The 16,189-nt window shown below is 37.8% G+C and overlaps 1 protein-coding gene across 2 annotated transcripts in view; it reads left to right on the top strand.

Annotated features, from left to right (window-relative positions):
• KIAA1958 (KIAA1958 ortholog) overlaps positions 1 to 16,189 on the top strand; it is a 164,821-nt gene that overhangs the window by 108,607 nt on the left and 40,025 nt on the right. Inside the window, exon 3 of one of the 2 annotated variants that reach the window (XM_061200098.1) lies at positions 12,267 to 12,350. The exons of the other annotated variant lie outside the window; for it this stretch is intronic. Within the exon in view, the coding sequence (XP_061056081.1) occupies positions 12,267 to 12,350 (84 nt within the window). The remainder of the gene's footprint in view (positions 1 to 12,266; positions 12,351 to 16,189) is intronic. 2 annotated transcript variants of the gene reach the window in all.

Raw genomic sequence — 16,189 nt, 5'->3', positions numbered from 1 at the left:
ATGAGTTTTGTAACCCCTGACAAATAAAATTGAAGTAGGCCTATTCGTAAGATTACCAACCAGGGCATATTTTTTTTAATACCAAGATCATTTTCCTTGAACATAGAGTCATAAGAAAATTTACATCAAATGAATATGTGTATAGAAGAAGTACCTAATAGACGACACCATAATGTCAGTATAATCTGTTTTTAAAGTGGAGGTCAGGGGACTTGACTGGTGGTCCAGTGGTTAAGAATCCGCCTTCCAATGCAGGGGACCCGGGTTTGATCCCTGGGCAGGGAACTAAGATACCACATGCTGTGGGGCAACTGAGGCCGCGCACTGCAACTACTGAGCCCAAGTGCTCTGGAGCCCGTGCACCACAACTAGAGAAGCCCGCACGCCACAACGAAAGATCACGCATACCACAGCGAAGATCCCACGTGCCACAACTAAGACCCGAGGCAGCCAAATAAATTAATTAAAAAAAAAAAAAGGGCTTCCCTGGTGGCGCAGTGGTTGAGAATCTGCCTGCTAATGCAGGGGACACGGGTTCGAGCCCTGGTCTGGGAAGATCTCACATGCCGCGGAGCAACTAGGCCCATGAACCACAACTACTGAGCCTGCGCGTCTGGAGCCTGTGCTCCGCAACAAGAGAGGCCATGACAGTGAGAGGCCCGCGCACCTCGATGAAGAGTGGCCCCCACTTGCCGCAACTAGAGAAAGCCCTCACACAGAAACGAAGACCCAACACAGCCAAAAATAAATAAATAAATAATTAATTAATTTAAAAAAAAAAAGAATCTGCCTTCCAACGCAGGGGATGCGGGTTCGATCCCTGGTCGGGGAACTAAGATCCCACATGCTGCGGGGCAACTAAGCCCATGTGCCACAACTACAGAGCCTGTGCGCTCTGGAGCCTGCACACCACAACTAGAGAGAAGCCCACGCACTGCAATGAAAGATCCCACGTGCCACAACTAAGACCCGACGCAGTCAAAAATAATAAATAAATAAATATTTTAAAAAATAAAGTGGAGGTCATCATTGGAGGGAGGGAGCTGTCCCTTGATTTTATGGATATGTTAATTCTGGTATGGACTTTTGTTGAAGTATTAACTTGTTTTTTCCTTATCCTGATAGTTAAGATAAAGATATTGTCTTACAGCAATTTGTGTGAGAGCTGATAGGTCCTTATTTCCTGAGAAATTAGCCCTGGGAAAAGCTTCCAGTGGCCTTATAAATCATTTCATTATTATAGACATCCAGATCACCTGCCCTGACCACAGCTAACTCTGAAGAACCTTAATAAAGGATAAGGTGACTTTGAGATTCTGATTGTGAGACCCAAAATTTAATTTTGTGTCACCGATTTTTATTTTTAGTCCTTTCTCAATGCAGTCAGTATAGTTGGTCTAAAGTGGATTGTGTAATTACACACATAGAGTTATCTCAGTAACTTTCCTTTCAGCTTTGTTGTTATTTCAGTCAACAAATGTTTATTGAATGCTACTACTTCTCAAGTGCTTTTTCAGCCCCTGGGAATAAAGCAGCGAAGTCCTGGCTCTTATAGAGCTCACAGCCCACTGAGTGGGCAGAGACAGATGCTAAACAAGTTATCAAGTAAATATGTATTATGTCAGATGGTAATAGGAGTATGGAAGAAGATAACAGCGTAAGGGGAGTAAAGAATGTCAGAGGTAGAGAAATGGGGTGTTGATTTATTTTTTTTTAAAGTACCTTCAAATGTTTGGCATGTGGAGGTCCTTTGCACTTAGCATATTCAGTCTCCTCTCCTTGGTGTGTATCTTTATAATTACTATATAAGACCCTCCATTTGTCCATCTCACTGGCCTGGCTTTATTCCCACTCTAACCCCCAAACCAGGATCGGTGTTTCACAGTCCTCATGAGCGCAAGCCTTCCCATACCTTTCCCTTTGCTCATGCAGTTTCTTCCTGGAATGCCCTACCCTCCTGCTCCACTTAACCAAATGGTACCCATCCTTTAATACCTAACCCAAGTCCCTGTTCCCCGAAACAGAGCTCTAACCCAGCTCAAACTCTTTTTTGACTTCTCTCTCTCTCTTATTTCTTTCTGAATTCCTATAGAACCTGGAGCCTATGCCACAAATGTGGATTACATATTAATTCCAACTGCAGCCTCATAAATACGTCTACTCACCAGATTTCTTTTGCTTTTTTTTACTTTTCAAATTTAAAATATATTCTTACTTAATAAGCTCATGGACTTATCATTCATTGATTTATAAAGAGAATTTAAACATCATTTCTCTATCAAGTAAAAAGACAAAATACTCTTCTTAAATGAGTTAAAAAGAAGTTAAACATCAGGAAATGTTTCTTATTGCTTCAGATGTATTGCTTTAATAAAATCACAAAAGGGATGTGATAGCTAAGTTTATTTTTTGTTAAATTGAGCGCCACAGCAATAGAAGCAAATGGATCTGAATTTAAATCTAACTTAAATCTCCTGAAATTCAATGAGAACACAAGATACGGCACTAATTATGTGTTTTTCCATGCCATCTCCTAACAAGGGAGGAAATAATTGGATGAATGGGGCATGGAGACTATGTAAATAAGTACAGAAAAGCTGTCTGCATAAAAGCTTTACTCAGGCTCTCCAAAGATTCCCTGGGCTGGTGCTGAGGCTCTTCCTGGGGCCCTGCTCCAGGTCACAGATCTCTTGGAAGTCAGTAATCTAAAACTTTTCAGTCTGTTGGCTACGTTTATCAAAGACCCATTTCACTACACTAGGTTTATGGGATGGCTTCTTCCCCTTTTGAGAAACTTCAAGTAAGTTTTAGTAATAAATATTATGGCTCTCGAGGATGGTACAGGCAAGAAATGTGACCACTTATTCAAAGAACCAAGGTCACTCACATCTTCTGCATACAGAGTTTATCCAACCTCCCTACTTAAAACCAAAACCATACTAGTGATACAGTGACAGCCAGCACCACTAAAATAGTAGCCCAGCAGGCTGTGGTGTGGGGAGAGGGAATGTAATACAAACTGAAGGTCTGGGGAAAGGCAGACCTTTTTAGAATACATTTTTGAAAGCCATGCATGTCCAGAAGTTCTCCCTTTTTATATCAAACTCAGGTCACAGCCCGAGATGTTCAGTCATTCAAAATATATGTGGAGGATCTATGGATTTAAAATTCTTTTAATAGTACATATTCAGACAATCTTCATACCCAGTCTTCATTTGGTAGCTCTGCTGTACGGGAACATATGCTGGGTACTCAGGATTCCCAAATGATAAATACATAAAAAAATAATGTAATTAATGGGGCATAGAGACTAAAGTATAGAAAAGTTGTCTGCTTTAAAACTTCATGCATTTACTAATACCTTTTCTTTTTTTTGTGGGGGAGGAGAGAAGGGGGGGTGGTGGTTGACTTGGATATTCTCTTGCTCCCTCTGGCTCTGACCTTCTGCTTCCATCAAGAAGGTTCCGATTATGGATCATTTCATTGTCTGGGAATGTTTTCCACCCGATCATCCAGATGTGAACTCAGCCCTACTTATATAAAGCAGAGTTTATTGAAGATTTTCTTAGCATGGGGGGAGATAGGTTTATATCATAACAGAGCAATGCAAATCTGACCATGTAGTTTTCTGAACAACTAGTTTTCTTAGGATAAATTACAAAGTCATTAATAATGACTTAGAGACAAGGCCCGGCGAGATCCAGCCTGTGAGTTTTCAGACCTCTCATTGTACCACTCTTCTTTCAATCATTTCACGCTGGGCACACTGACATTCTTTCAGGTCCTCAAACTCAGTTTCCATTGTAGGAACTTCTCATGTGGTGTTACTTCTACTCTTCCTCCTATACTTTGTATGACTGGCTTCTCATTTTCAGGTCTTTAAGTGGGTCACTTATTCTTTCTCACAGTACCCTGTTATTTTTCTTCATAGCATTTGTCATTTTGTCATGGTAAATTCCACAAAAGCACTCATCCTTTAAACCCAGTTTTTACTTAATTCCTAACATGTTTTAGTTACTCATTAAGTGCGCATGAAATGAGGTGGCCCAGCAGGACTTGATGGATTAGCTGTAGGAGGGGGGAAAGCAAGTGTCAAGGATGGTGCTCAGGTTTCAGCTTGGGCACGTAGGTAGGTGGTGGAGGCACTGGCTGGGTGGAAGAGCAAGTTTGTGGAGACAGAGCTGTTACGTTTTAGGTCTGGGCACATACAGTGATTAGACTGTTAGGTGTGTTAGGTTCACGAGAGCCATAGGAAACACGATTCTAATGCCTCCTCTTTCACCATCTTTAAAACTTCGCTTCCAATTGTTAAATACCTGATCTGCCTAGAAAAAAAAATTGTGCTTGCATATTTTGGGCTGCTCCCTTGTCTTCTCCGTTCAGTTTTCTAGACCTTTGGGATTTTACCCACATTCAGCTTTTAAAATTTGTTATTAATCACAACTTCTTTGTTATAGTAAAACCATTTTGCTCATCTCAGTGCATTTTCTTCATTAATGACAGTGACTCATTCAGTTTGTCTGCTGAACCATATACATACTTCTCTTAAGAAAATTGAAAGTGATCTTTGTCTTTTTTTTGTTTGTGTTGAAAACAATTTTTGTTGCTATTTAGAATCCAAGTTCTATTTCTTACCACGTACATTCAAACAAAATTTAATGAAGTTTGACTGCTGAGTTTTTGATGAATGCCAAAATCTTCAGGAATATTACCCTTCTTCATAGAGTAGATTTCATGGATCAGGAAGCATTCAGTGAACATTTGTGGGATCTCTGTTAAGTGCAGCGCACCAAGTTAGGGACTGGAAGTGACAGCAATCCCATTCAAATGCAAAGAGCTGGATCATAATTCTGACTTCTCTTTGAAATCACTTCAAGACAAGAAAGAGAAACAGAAACAAACATTTTCTCAAATAAACTAAAAGTCTTCTGCTAGAACCACAGTATATAAAGAAGGGTTGCCAAACACAGCGATGAAACAGGGATTTGGATATGATACCAAGAGAAATGTGACTGTAGCTCTCAGATGAAGGTATGAGACCTCAGTTTTCTACTGCTGAGTGGCAAAATTAACAATCACCTTTGAAGAACTGGAATGGGGAGCTTGGGTTGGTGGTCAGAGCTTCCCTGGACCCTATTTGACAGCAGAGAGTAGCAGAGGAAGCAAGACTGAGTAGAGGACCACATACACACTTGCCATCTTTATGGGAAGTCATCTGCCACTGCAACAAGGCAGTGGAGAAATGCTTGAATTTATGACTTGAAAGGACACACTGTGTACCAGAAAAAAGATGGGTGCCCAGTGATCAACACTGAAATATAGCCTAGTAAAGTTGTAGCCATTCACAGATAAAGAAATAGTCATTTAGCTACCCAGCTCCCACCCCCAAAGTGCAATCAAGAGACCCCGAAGGGAGAAAGATTATGCTGACCATTGACTTCTCTACAACCACAATCACCACTGTTATTTATTGATAACAGCTAGGTGGCTATCTAGGAAAAAATATAAGTTGGTACTTACCTTAAACCAAAATTAATTCAGATGATCAAATATTTTAAATATTAAAGGGACTTCCCTGGTGGTCCAGTGGTTAAGACTCTGAGCTTCCACCACAGGGAGCACAGGTTCGATTCCTGGTGGGGGAACTAAGATCCCACATGCCGCGTGGCATGGCCAAAATAAATAAATAAAATAAAAATGAAATTAAGAATGCTTTGAAGAAAACAAAAGAGAATTGTATTATGGTTTCACAGTGGGGAAAATATGTCTAAGTATAACACAAAATGTAGGAAATATTTTTAAAAACAGATAAATTCAATCCCATAAATGTAACAAAGTCACAAATACAAAAGGCAAACTAAAAAAAAAAATACACGTATACACATCTTTATATACATTACACAGGGCTAAGTATAATAATAATAAGAAAAAGCTAAATATATCTAGAGCTCCTATAAATAAATATTTTTAAAAATGGACAAAGGACAGAAAGAATCCACAGAAAGAAAATGAGAAAATATAGGGGGCTAATAAGTATTTGAAAAATGTTAAATGTCATTTATCATAAAAGAAATGAAAATTTAAAAACCACAATGTATATTTTACAAATTAAATAAGCAAAGATTAAGAAGTTTGATAATACCTTATATCTCGGAAGATATGATTAAACCAGCACTCTCATACCTTATCACAAAAGTTAAATTGGCACAGCAGATGTACAGGGCAATAGCAATATAGCAGTTCTACTTTTGGAAATTCATTCTGTATATATACTTGCTCATGTGTAGGAAATGTCATGTATACAAGGATACCAGTGCAGCATTGTTTATAATAGGAACAGGATGGAAATAATGCAAATATCCATCAGCAGGGAATCAGATATAGTATATCCATATAAAATACTTTATTTACAGCTATTAGAAAGATTGAGGCAACTGTGTGTGTAATGATATAGAGCTATCTCTAATACATTGTTAATGGTAAAAAGCAAAATGCAGAATAGGATGCATAGTTGCAGAATAGGATGCATAGTATATTCCTCCACCCTTTTTTGAAAGGAGAGGAATAAGTGTGTGTGCATAGAAAATCCCAAAATTATACCCAATAAATTGGTAACATTGGTTGCCATGTAGAGGGAAATATGGTGACAAGGAGATGGGATGAGAGGGTGACTTACTTTTACTTTCTACCGATTTGTAGCTTTTAGATACTGTACCATATGCTGTATTGCTTATTCAAATTGTATTAAAATCAAAAGGATCAAGGTCCATATAAAAAAATTACTTTTAATTTCTATCTTAGAACATATAGATGGATGTTCTAGTAGATGGCAGATCAAAATGTAAAGACTGAAACAGTAAAGCTTTTGGAAGAAATAGATCTCTCATGATCTTGGAATAAGAATTTCTTAAACAGGATGCAAAAAAGCATGAATCATAAAGGGAAAAAATTGATAATTCGACTATATTAGGATTAAGAATTCTTGTTCTTTAAAAAACACAATTAAGAAAGTGAAAGGGCAAGCCACAGACTCAGAGAAGATATTTGTAATACATTTATCTGACAAAGACTCATACGCAGGATATGTTAAAACCTCCTGCAAACAGTAAAGGGCAGGGACTTCCCTGGTGGTCCAGTGGGTAAGACTCCGCGCTCCCAGTGCAGGGGGCCTGGGTTCGATCTCTGGTCAGGGAACTAGATCCCACATGCCACAACTAAGAGCCCACATGCCACAACTAAGACCTGGCACAGCCAAAATAAATAATAAAATAAAATAAAATTTAAAAAAGCCGTTAAAGGCAGACAGTCCAGTAGAAAATAACTTTAACAGGCACTTTACAAAAGCAAATATCTGAGTGGCCAATAAACCTATGAAGAGCTGTTCAGCTTCATCAGTCATCAGAGAAATGAAAATTTAAAAGTTCAGTGCAGTAACATTGCACACCCAACAGAATAGCTAGAATAAAAAAGACTAACATTACTTAGTGTTGCTGAAGATATGGAGCAATCTGAGCTCTCACACTCATGGAGAAAGCAAGTTGGTACAACCACTTTGGAAACTTGGTTGTTAGTATTTATTAAAGCAGAACATGTGATTTCCTATGACCTAGCAGTTCTGATTCTAAGTATACACCCAAAAAAATGCATCCATGTGACTCACCAAAAGACACCTACTAGAGTGTTCATAACAATTTTATTGGAAATAGCCCTAAACTGAAAACTACCCAAATGTTCAATAGAGTGGAAGAATAAATTGTGATATATTCACACAATGGAATGTTACACAGTAAAGAAGATAAATTATCTACAACTACATAACAATATGGATGAAACTTCCAAACATAATGTTGAGCAAAAGAAGCCAGACACAAAAGAGTTCATCCTCTAAGATTTCATTCATATAAGTTATAATAATAGGCCAGACAAACGTATGCTATTTCAAGTCAGGATAGCTGTTATTCTTGGTGGGAGCGAGCAACTGGAAGAAGGGGACATGAGGAAGGTTTCGGAGGTGCTAGTGATACTCTTTTTCTTATGTTATGTTGTGTTTTTAGCTAGCTGCGCCAGGTCTTAGTTGTGGCACGGGAGACCTTCGTTGTGGCGTGCGGGATCGTTTAGTTGCAGCATGCAGGCTCTTAGTTGCGGCATGCAGGCTCTTAGTTGTGGCATGCAGGCTCTTAGTTGCGGCATGCGGGATCTAGTTCCCTGACCAGGGATCGAACCCGGGCCCGCTGCATTGGGAGTGCTGAGTCTTAACCGCTGGATCACCAGGGAAGTCCCTGATACTCTTTTTCTTGATCTAGGCACGGGACTCAATTTGTGAAAAATAATTACATGCACTTAATGACTGGTCTACTTTATTGTATGCATGTTATACCTAACAAAAAGTTTTTAAAAGGAAGTGGATCAGAAAAATTTCTAAAACTAGAGATAAATGCAAGATAATTATAACAGTTCTATATTTTATTATCAATCTTCCCTGGTTTTATTTGATTTTGTCATTAGCCAAAAAACGTTATTACTATTACTTGATTTTAAAGCCATTTACTTCCCCCTATTCATGCAAAATGAATGAGGGTTTCTCTACCCTTCCAACCTCCTCTTGTGGTGAATTCCAGGCTGTTAAGAAAGGATATGATAATGTGACACTCTACTTTTATTTTCCTACAGATGGAATGGCTCTACAGTTATATACCCAGTTCTGATGTTGGGCAGTAGAGGGGTTCCACACCACCAAGAAATTCTCCTATACCGGCTGGGTGTCCTGTAATTCAGTTCACTTCTGACACTATCTACCTAGAGGTAGCATTAGATTCCACAGGTTAAGGGCTCAGTCCTATAAGACTGACCCATCATAAATAGAAGAATACAAAGACCCCCGTCCTTGGTAGGGATTAATTTGCTAGTGCAGCACACAGAACTCAGAGGAACATTTTACTTACTAGATTACCAATTTATTATAAAAGAACATAACTCAGGAATAGCCACATGGAAGAGATGCTTAGGGCAAGGTGTACCACTCTCCCCATATCTCCACATGTTCACCAGCCGGGAAGCTCTCTGAACCCTGTGCTTTTGGGGTTTCATGGAGCCTTCATTACATAAACACAGTTGATTAAATCATTGGTGTTTGAACCCAATCTCCAGCCTCTCTCCCCTCCCCAAAGGTGGAGGAGTGGGGTAGGACTGAAAGTTCCACTCCAGAAATCTCCTGCTTGCCTCCACTGACAACCAGCCCCTATCCGTAGGTGCTTTCCAAAAGTCACCTCATGAACATTAACAAAAGACACATTTATCACCCTCATCACAGAAAACTCTAAGGCTTTTAGGAGCTCTGTGCCAAGAACCCAGACGAAGACCAAATATATATATATATTTTTTGTTATAAATCACCATATGACAGATTCTTAACTAAGATTGAGACCAAATAGAAAGGAGAAAAAGGCTTGGAAATGAGGCCGGGCTGAGGATGTTGAAGCAGTGCTGTTGTGCTGGTCACCTGTGAGTGTGTTAGCAGGGTGCTAATAATGTGGATCTGTTTCAGTCAGTTTATTTTTGTAAAAAGGTAGAAAATATTGAATATTTTATAAAATGATGAGGATTGACTGTTAACTAGAATCAGTGTTTCATATGATTTGATAATAGTTGTTAGGCATCTTGTGAACAAAAGCATGCTAAATATGAAAAAAGTAAATAAAATTTTAAGCTTCTACTTTATCTGGAACATTTTGGCAGTCCTGCAGAATATTCCAGTTCCAGTTAAAAGAATCAACTTCACTAACCTAAAACCCTTTCAAAAATCCTGAATTCAATACACCTTAATTCAGGCCAAACACCCTGTTTGCAATGGCAAAATTCACCTATATCAGAATGTGTATAAGACAGAGAAGGACAAGAATGTGGACAATATTTGGATTTAATCATCGATTTATAACTTATAAATTTTGTTTGGCTCCTCAAAGTCTTTAATGCCCCACAGTATGTAACACAGTAGGTTTGGGATGGAAAACTCGGTCTTCATCTCAGAAAACTAAATTTTAGAAAAGATTCCATGTGAAAGTTGAAGAACTGGAAATTTTTTCCCTAAAGTTGTCTTTGAATGTTTATTTCTTAGAAAGTCTTTGTTTAAAGTTTGAAGACTGTTGTCATAGATATTTGAACAAGTAGCCACAATAAACAGATGTGCTGACCCCTTTGGCTTTGCATGTAAACAGTCAGGGAAGCTAGCATGGTAAAAGGTTACATGTGGCTTCACCTTTCTAATGGAAAGATACACATCTTTATTGTTCAACTGGAAGAAGATAGCATAGCCAAAAGTTAAGTCTAATGAAGCATAAAATATACTGTTGTGTATTTGAATTTTGGAAATATGATCTCAAAAAATGTGCCTATAAAAATATCTAATTAGCTAGTTTAGTGATTTTTAGTTCATTTCATTTTATAAAGTTATGAGAACTTTGGCAATTATACCTTACAACTGTCATTTTAAAATAATATGGACATTCATAAATGTGTATAGTAATACAAAAAGTAGTGTTTGTGAATAAAATTCAGTTTATTCGAAACTTTATTTTTCTTATTGTATGTGGTTATTTCAAAGACTTCCCACTGAGCAGCCTTAAAAATTAATCTAAAGTTTTCCTAAATAAGATAATTGGGATAAACAAAATAATTTTATATTATACTTTAGAATCAGAAGTTACATTTTTTATGTTGTTTTAAATTAACCTTAGTTGGCCTCTCAACATCAATAGGATAGCCTGTTTTTTCTATTGTGTAATTTCATATTTAGAATTTCTCTTTTGAGTTCCACCCAGACCATGTCTGACATAATTGTGGTCATTTTTGACAAAATGTTTTTATTGTTAATGTTAATATCCCAAATGTAAATTACACGTTACTGAGAGAAAATCATTTAAATGATATCACTGAATTTAATCATTGTAAAAAAAAAAATCTAGTAAAACAGAGTAGGGCTTCCTTCATAAGCCATAAGCACTAGATCTTTTTTCTCAAAGTGTGTTCTCTTGAACCTCATCCTGAGCATAGAGGAATCTGATTTTGATTGAGCATCCTGAGTGATTCTGAAGCTCACTAAAATGTGAGAACCACTACTCCAGAGCACACTACTTAATGATGGGTGATCCACAATGGAAAGAGGCACCTCCAGTCTTTGGTGGCCAAATATAAATAATAAATTAATAAAGTAAAACTATACAAGAGACATACCCCTTCCTTACATCTTGCTTATAATAGCCTTACTCAAATTTCATTGCCCTGTCTTTATACCTGTGAAGTTTTATCCTCATTACTTTCCCAAAACACCAAATTTTTTTGTGTTGAAACATAGTTGATGTACAATATTATATTAGTTTCAAGTGTATTACATAATTATTTGACATTTGCATACATTATGAAATGATCACCACAATAAATCTAGTAACCATCTGTCCCTATACAAAGTTATTACAGTATTAATGACCATATTCCTTAAGCTGTGTATTACATCCCTGTGACTTATTTATATAATTGGAAGTTTGTACCTCTTAATCCCCTTCACCAATTTTGCCCCACCTTCCCACCCCTTTCCTGTCTGGCAGCCACCCATTTGTTCTCTGTATCTATGAGTCTGTTTTCATTTTGCAAAACACAAAATATTTTTATCACTTATTATAAACTGCCCTGCAATTACATATAGAATATATATAAACCACGTTTACCTGAATTACTGTAGAATGTGTCTTGTTAACTGCTGTAAATGATCTATTTAGTCATTTTTAAATATAGATCTCTAGAGATAATGCTGAATAACAGATTCAAATATTTTTTGTTTAATTCAATAAAATGGAACCAGTACAACCTCTGGTTTCACAAATGAAGTGATTTAAAATAAGTGTGTTGCTCTGATGGGGCCCTCACACACTGCATTAGGGTAAATAGCACACTTCTGTCTTTTTTCCTAAAATGAAGGCTGCCTCTAATCCCACTCTTTCCACAAATCTTCGTGCACTAAACTATGTGCCAATGACATGAGAAACTCATTTTGATTGTAGTGGGCCGTCTCTTGTCTAGTACATCATTTGTGAAACTGAAGTTGGCTATTATAATGCAACAGGTATGTAAATAACATTTATTAGTGATCTCTGTAAAATTGATTCCTTCTTTCTCTTTTTCATTATAAAAGGAAACTTTATTTCAGAGTAGAAAGTGCATTGTCTGAACTCATCAACACCCTCTTTATCCCTCCCCTCCCCAATTTGTTGCAGACCAGGATGAAAGAGCAGCTGAGCTCAGCAGGGAGCAGAATGAGAAAACCATCCGGAGCACGCAGACCGCGCTCCGCAATTTCCGGGAGTTCCTCATCTCCAAGTATCCTTCTGAAACAAGAGAGATTTATGTCATCCCTTGCAAGGAGTTGGATGCCTACCTGGCCTCTTTCTTTGTGGATGCCAGGCAGAAGGATGGCTCCGAGTATGAACCCAACAGCTTGGCCAATTACCAGTGTGGACTTGAACGGTACCTAAAAGAACACAGGTATGGCTACAGTATCACCAGGGATAAGGAATTCAAGCGCTCCCAAGAGGCCCTGAAACAGAAGCAAATTGAACTCCGCTGCAAAGGAAAAGGAAATAAGCCACACAAGTCCATGAAGCTCACCTTTGCTGATGAGCTCATTCTGCGGAAAAGGGGACTGCTAAGCCGCTATAACCCTGAGGGTCTACTCAACCTCGTCTGGCTCAACAACACAAAAGCTTTTGGGCACTGTACAGGCTTCCACGGGTCTACCTTAAAGTGGGGTGATATTCGGCTCCGGGTAACAGAAACGGGGCTGGAGTACTTGGAGTGGATGGGTCAAGACACTGGTGACCTAAATGCCAAAACCAAGAGAGGGGGGACAGACTCCCGTGTGTATGCCACCCAGCATGCTCCACAGACCTGCCCCGTACAAGACTATAAGGAGTATGCCCAGCGGCGGCCTCCTGCTATGCGCTATGAGGATGCCCCTTTCTACTTGTCCATTAAGCCAGTCGTGAACTTGGCGGCTCTGCATTGGTACAACTGCCAGGCCCTCGGCAAGAACAAGCTGGCCAAGATGGTGAAGACCATGTGCGAGAAGGGGAACATCCCTGGCAGGAAAACCAACTTCAGTGTGTATCAGAGCTGCAGCACCTTGTCCGAGGCCCAGAGCAACCAGCTGGTGCTTATCTGTAACAATCTGAGCCAGCAGGCTGCCCAGTCAGTGGCCGGGCACTCCAACAGCGGCAATTTCATCGTCTCTGCCTCCTATGACTCTTCCTCAGACACTGCTTGACCAGGTGGCTTGAGCAAGACCCCAGTCTGGTTATTGAGTCCAGAGGAACTGTGATGAAACACTGCTTCTCGTTCCCTTTCCTCGGCCCTCAGTGTTAACTTTATAAGAATATAAATATATAATATATTTTTCTTTTTACAAATAAGCCAATGGAGATAGTTTAGTATTACTAACATAGTATTCATAGGCTTAAAACAAATGTACTCGTGGTGATTAAATATAATTACTGTTATAGACTTTACAAAACCATAGTGGTTCTCAGGCAACACAAAGTAGAGAAAGAATTCCGTTTTTTTTAAAAATTATCAAAAAGGAAACTGAAAGTCAGCCTAGACACTTGTGTCCTCAACTCCTGCTTTTCCTTCCCACCCCACCTCTCATTTTTAGTCTACTTAATAAATGGCATTATTTTTTTAATTTTTAAAATTCTACATTAATCAGGAGGAGACAACACTAACTTTACTGCTTACACACAACTGTCAGATCCAGAATAAGAAAATGTTGATATAAGCCAGACAAATTATTTACATACTTTTTTTTTTTAAGCATAATTAGATTTTAGTTTCTGTGCCTCATTTTTTGCAATTTATGAAAATCTAGATGTTTAGCTAACTTCTTTTGGGGGCAGAGGAGGGTAGAAGGAGGGAATAAAGGTGCCATTCTTTTTGGAAGCTATATAATTTTAAAATAATATGCGAAGTCCAATATTATGGCAAAAAAGACTGTTACTAGCTCATTTTTACTGTTGTGCTTGAACCTGGATAGGATTTTTTTGTTGTTTTCTAAGAAGTCAATGTAAATGAAGTTTGATTATCAGATTTACAAGAAATTTAAAACTACCAAAGCTTTGAAAATGTTCCCAAGCATTAGATTGTATATCGAACATAAAGAGAAAGTAGAGAATGGAAAAGTCTTACTAAAAATCTAGAAGCACTAGTCAAGACAACAAAAGCCTCATACTCTTCAAAACCCAAATCCTCTGAATTATTTATTTATAAGCATTGAACTTCAGTCTGTTTTCCCCAGGAGATTACTTGACTCTGTAGTTGAGATCAAAGGAATATTGACACTCATTTTAGGTAACAACATTTTGTTACCAAATTTAGCTGAATTCAAAGAATTCTTGAAAATGTGCAGTTTCTTCTACAGTAAATACAAATGCATTTATGTGTGATAATCCTGCAATTATAATAATTATAATTTTGGTTAAACAACTCTCTGTGGTGGTTTTTCCAAGGTCTTTATTTTCAAGCCTATGGTGAATTATTAGTTGAGATACTTCAATAATAAAATAATTTAGATGAGCTAGGTTCCTATCTTGTATAATCATTAACATATCAAAAAAATCCAAATCTTAATCACTTTGTTGGATCTGGGCGTTCTATTGGGAAGTATTTGTTCTTCAAAGCATCCTCATAATTCACATTAGCTAGGAAGGTAGGTGGTATTTTATGTTTTAATTTATTGTACGACCAGGACAAATTTCATTTTGATTTGCTTTGCTAAATCATCATGTTAGCTGAGCTTTCCCATGGCTAGGCAGCTCTTCCCAACACTAAGTCATAAACACATAAAGACCCATTACTCTAAGCTGTGACCTTTCCTTTGGCTCAGGAGTGGGAAGTCTGCCGTGGCCTTTGTGTTATGCAATCTACTTCATTTCATGACTTTCCTTCCATAAAGAGGCATCCAGAAACAAGAAGAAAGAGCAGAAGATACTTTGCTTTTATTTTTTTGTATTAATAATGATGGTAGCCACCATTTTTGAGGCAGTCTGTGTGCCAGCACTGTGTGTGCTAAGTGACTTACATGCACCACTTATATAAGTAATACTAATTTATGAAAATTAGAAAATCCAGATAAGCATAAAGAAAACAAAATATGTACTCATAAATCTGCCAGCCAAAAATAACCACTGTTAATATTTTAGTAAATATTTCTTCAGACATTTCAATACATACATATTTATTTCTGTATACGTGATCTTTAATCCTTTCAACAACTTTGAAAAGAAGGTTAATTATCTCCATTTTATGGTGAGATCAAGATGTAGCAGGTTATAGCTAAGGAAATGGTACTGTCTGTCATCTGACTCCAGAGTTTTTTCTATTTACCTTTCTGAGTTCCAACCCGTAATTAGTTTCCAGTGATTTGAGCTGGAGATGGGGACACGGTGTCTTCCCATCTCTCAAGTCTGTCTGATTAAAAGGAAGGCTGAGCGATCTTTCATGAAGGCACACAGTGTCCCCTTGTCCCCCCCCTCTTCTGGTCATTTTGAACCACAGAGCCTCATTCTTCCAGTTATCTTAACAAAACCTTCCTCTTCTCCTTACCCTGTAATGGGCTCAGAAGTGCACATGACAGCCTACTGTGAGAGAACTCTTTTTTAAAAGTAAGTTGTTTTTTTTTTTTTAACATAGGTTACCTCTCATTTTAAAAAAAAAGATTTCTGTAAAACATTTAAAATGTGATTGTGCATTTTGTTTTTGCACTGACATACTTTTAAAAACTCTTGATTTGTTTTTGACAGCAAAGTAAGTTTGTCATGGGGAAGAAGGTTAGTCAGTATGCACTGAGAAAGCAGAACTAGGAAATTTTGAATTCCTGTTTGTGTATATCGAGGTACTAAACTGAAAATCTCTCTCTTATTTAATCCTATAGCAGTTTCATTTAGAAGAATGCAGATTGAGAATGTGAATTATTTTTTATTTATTTATATTTTGCTTTGATAACTCAAACCAAATAGGAACGTTGTGACATTTAAATTTAGAAAACTGTTTTCTGAAGAATGGCTTGGTAGAATTTTAGCTGAATTATTGTAACTCTCTGAGATAATTAAATTATGAAAAATTATCGGCAACTACCTCTAAATTTTGT

The sequence above is a fragment of the Eubalaena glacialis genome, chromosome 9 (genome assembly GCF_028564815.1).
Source record: "Eubalaena glacialis isolate mEubGla1 chromosome 9, mEubGla1.1.hap2.+ XY, whole genome shotgun sequence".
Classification (NCBI taxonomy): Eukaryota; Metazoa; Chordata; class Mammalia; order Artiodactyla; family Balaenidae; genus Eubalaena; species Eubalaena glacialis.
This window is presented reverse-complemented; position numbering and strand designations above follow the sequence as displayed.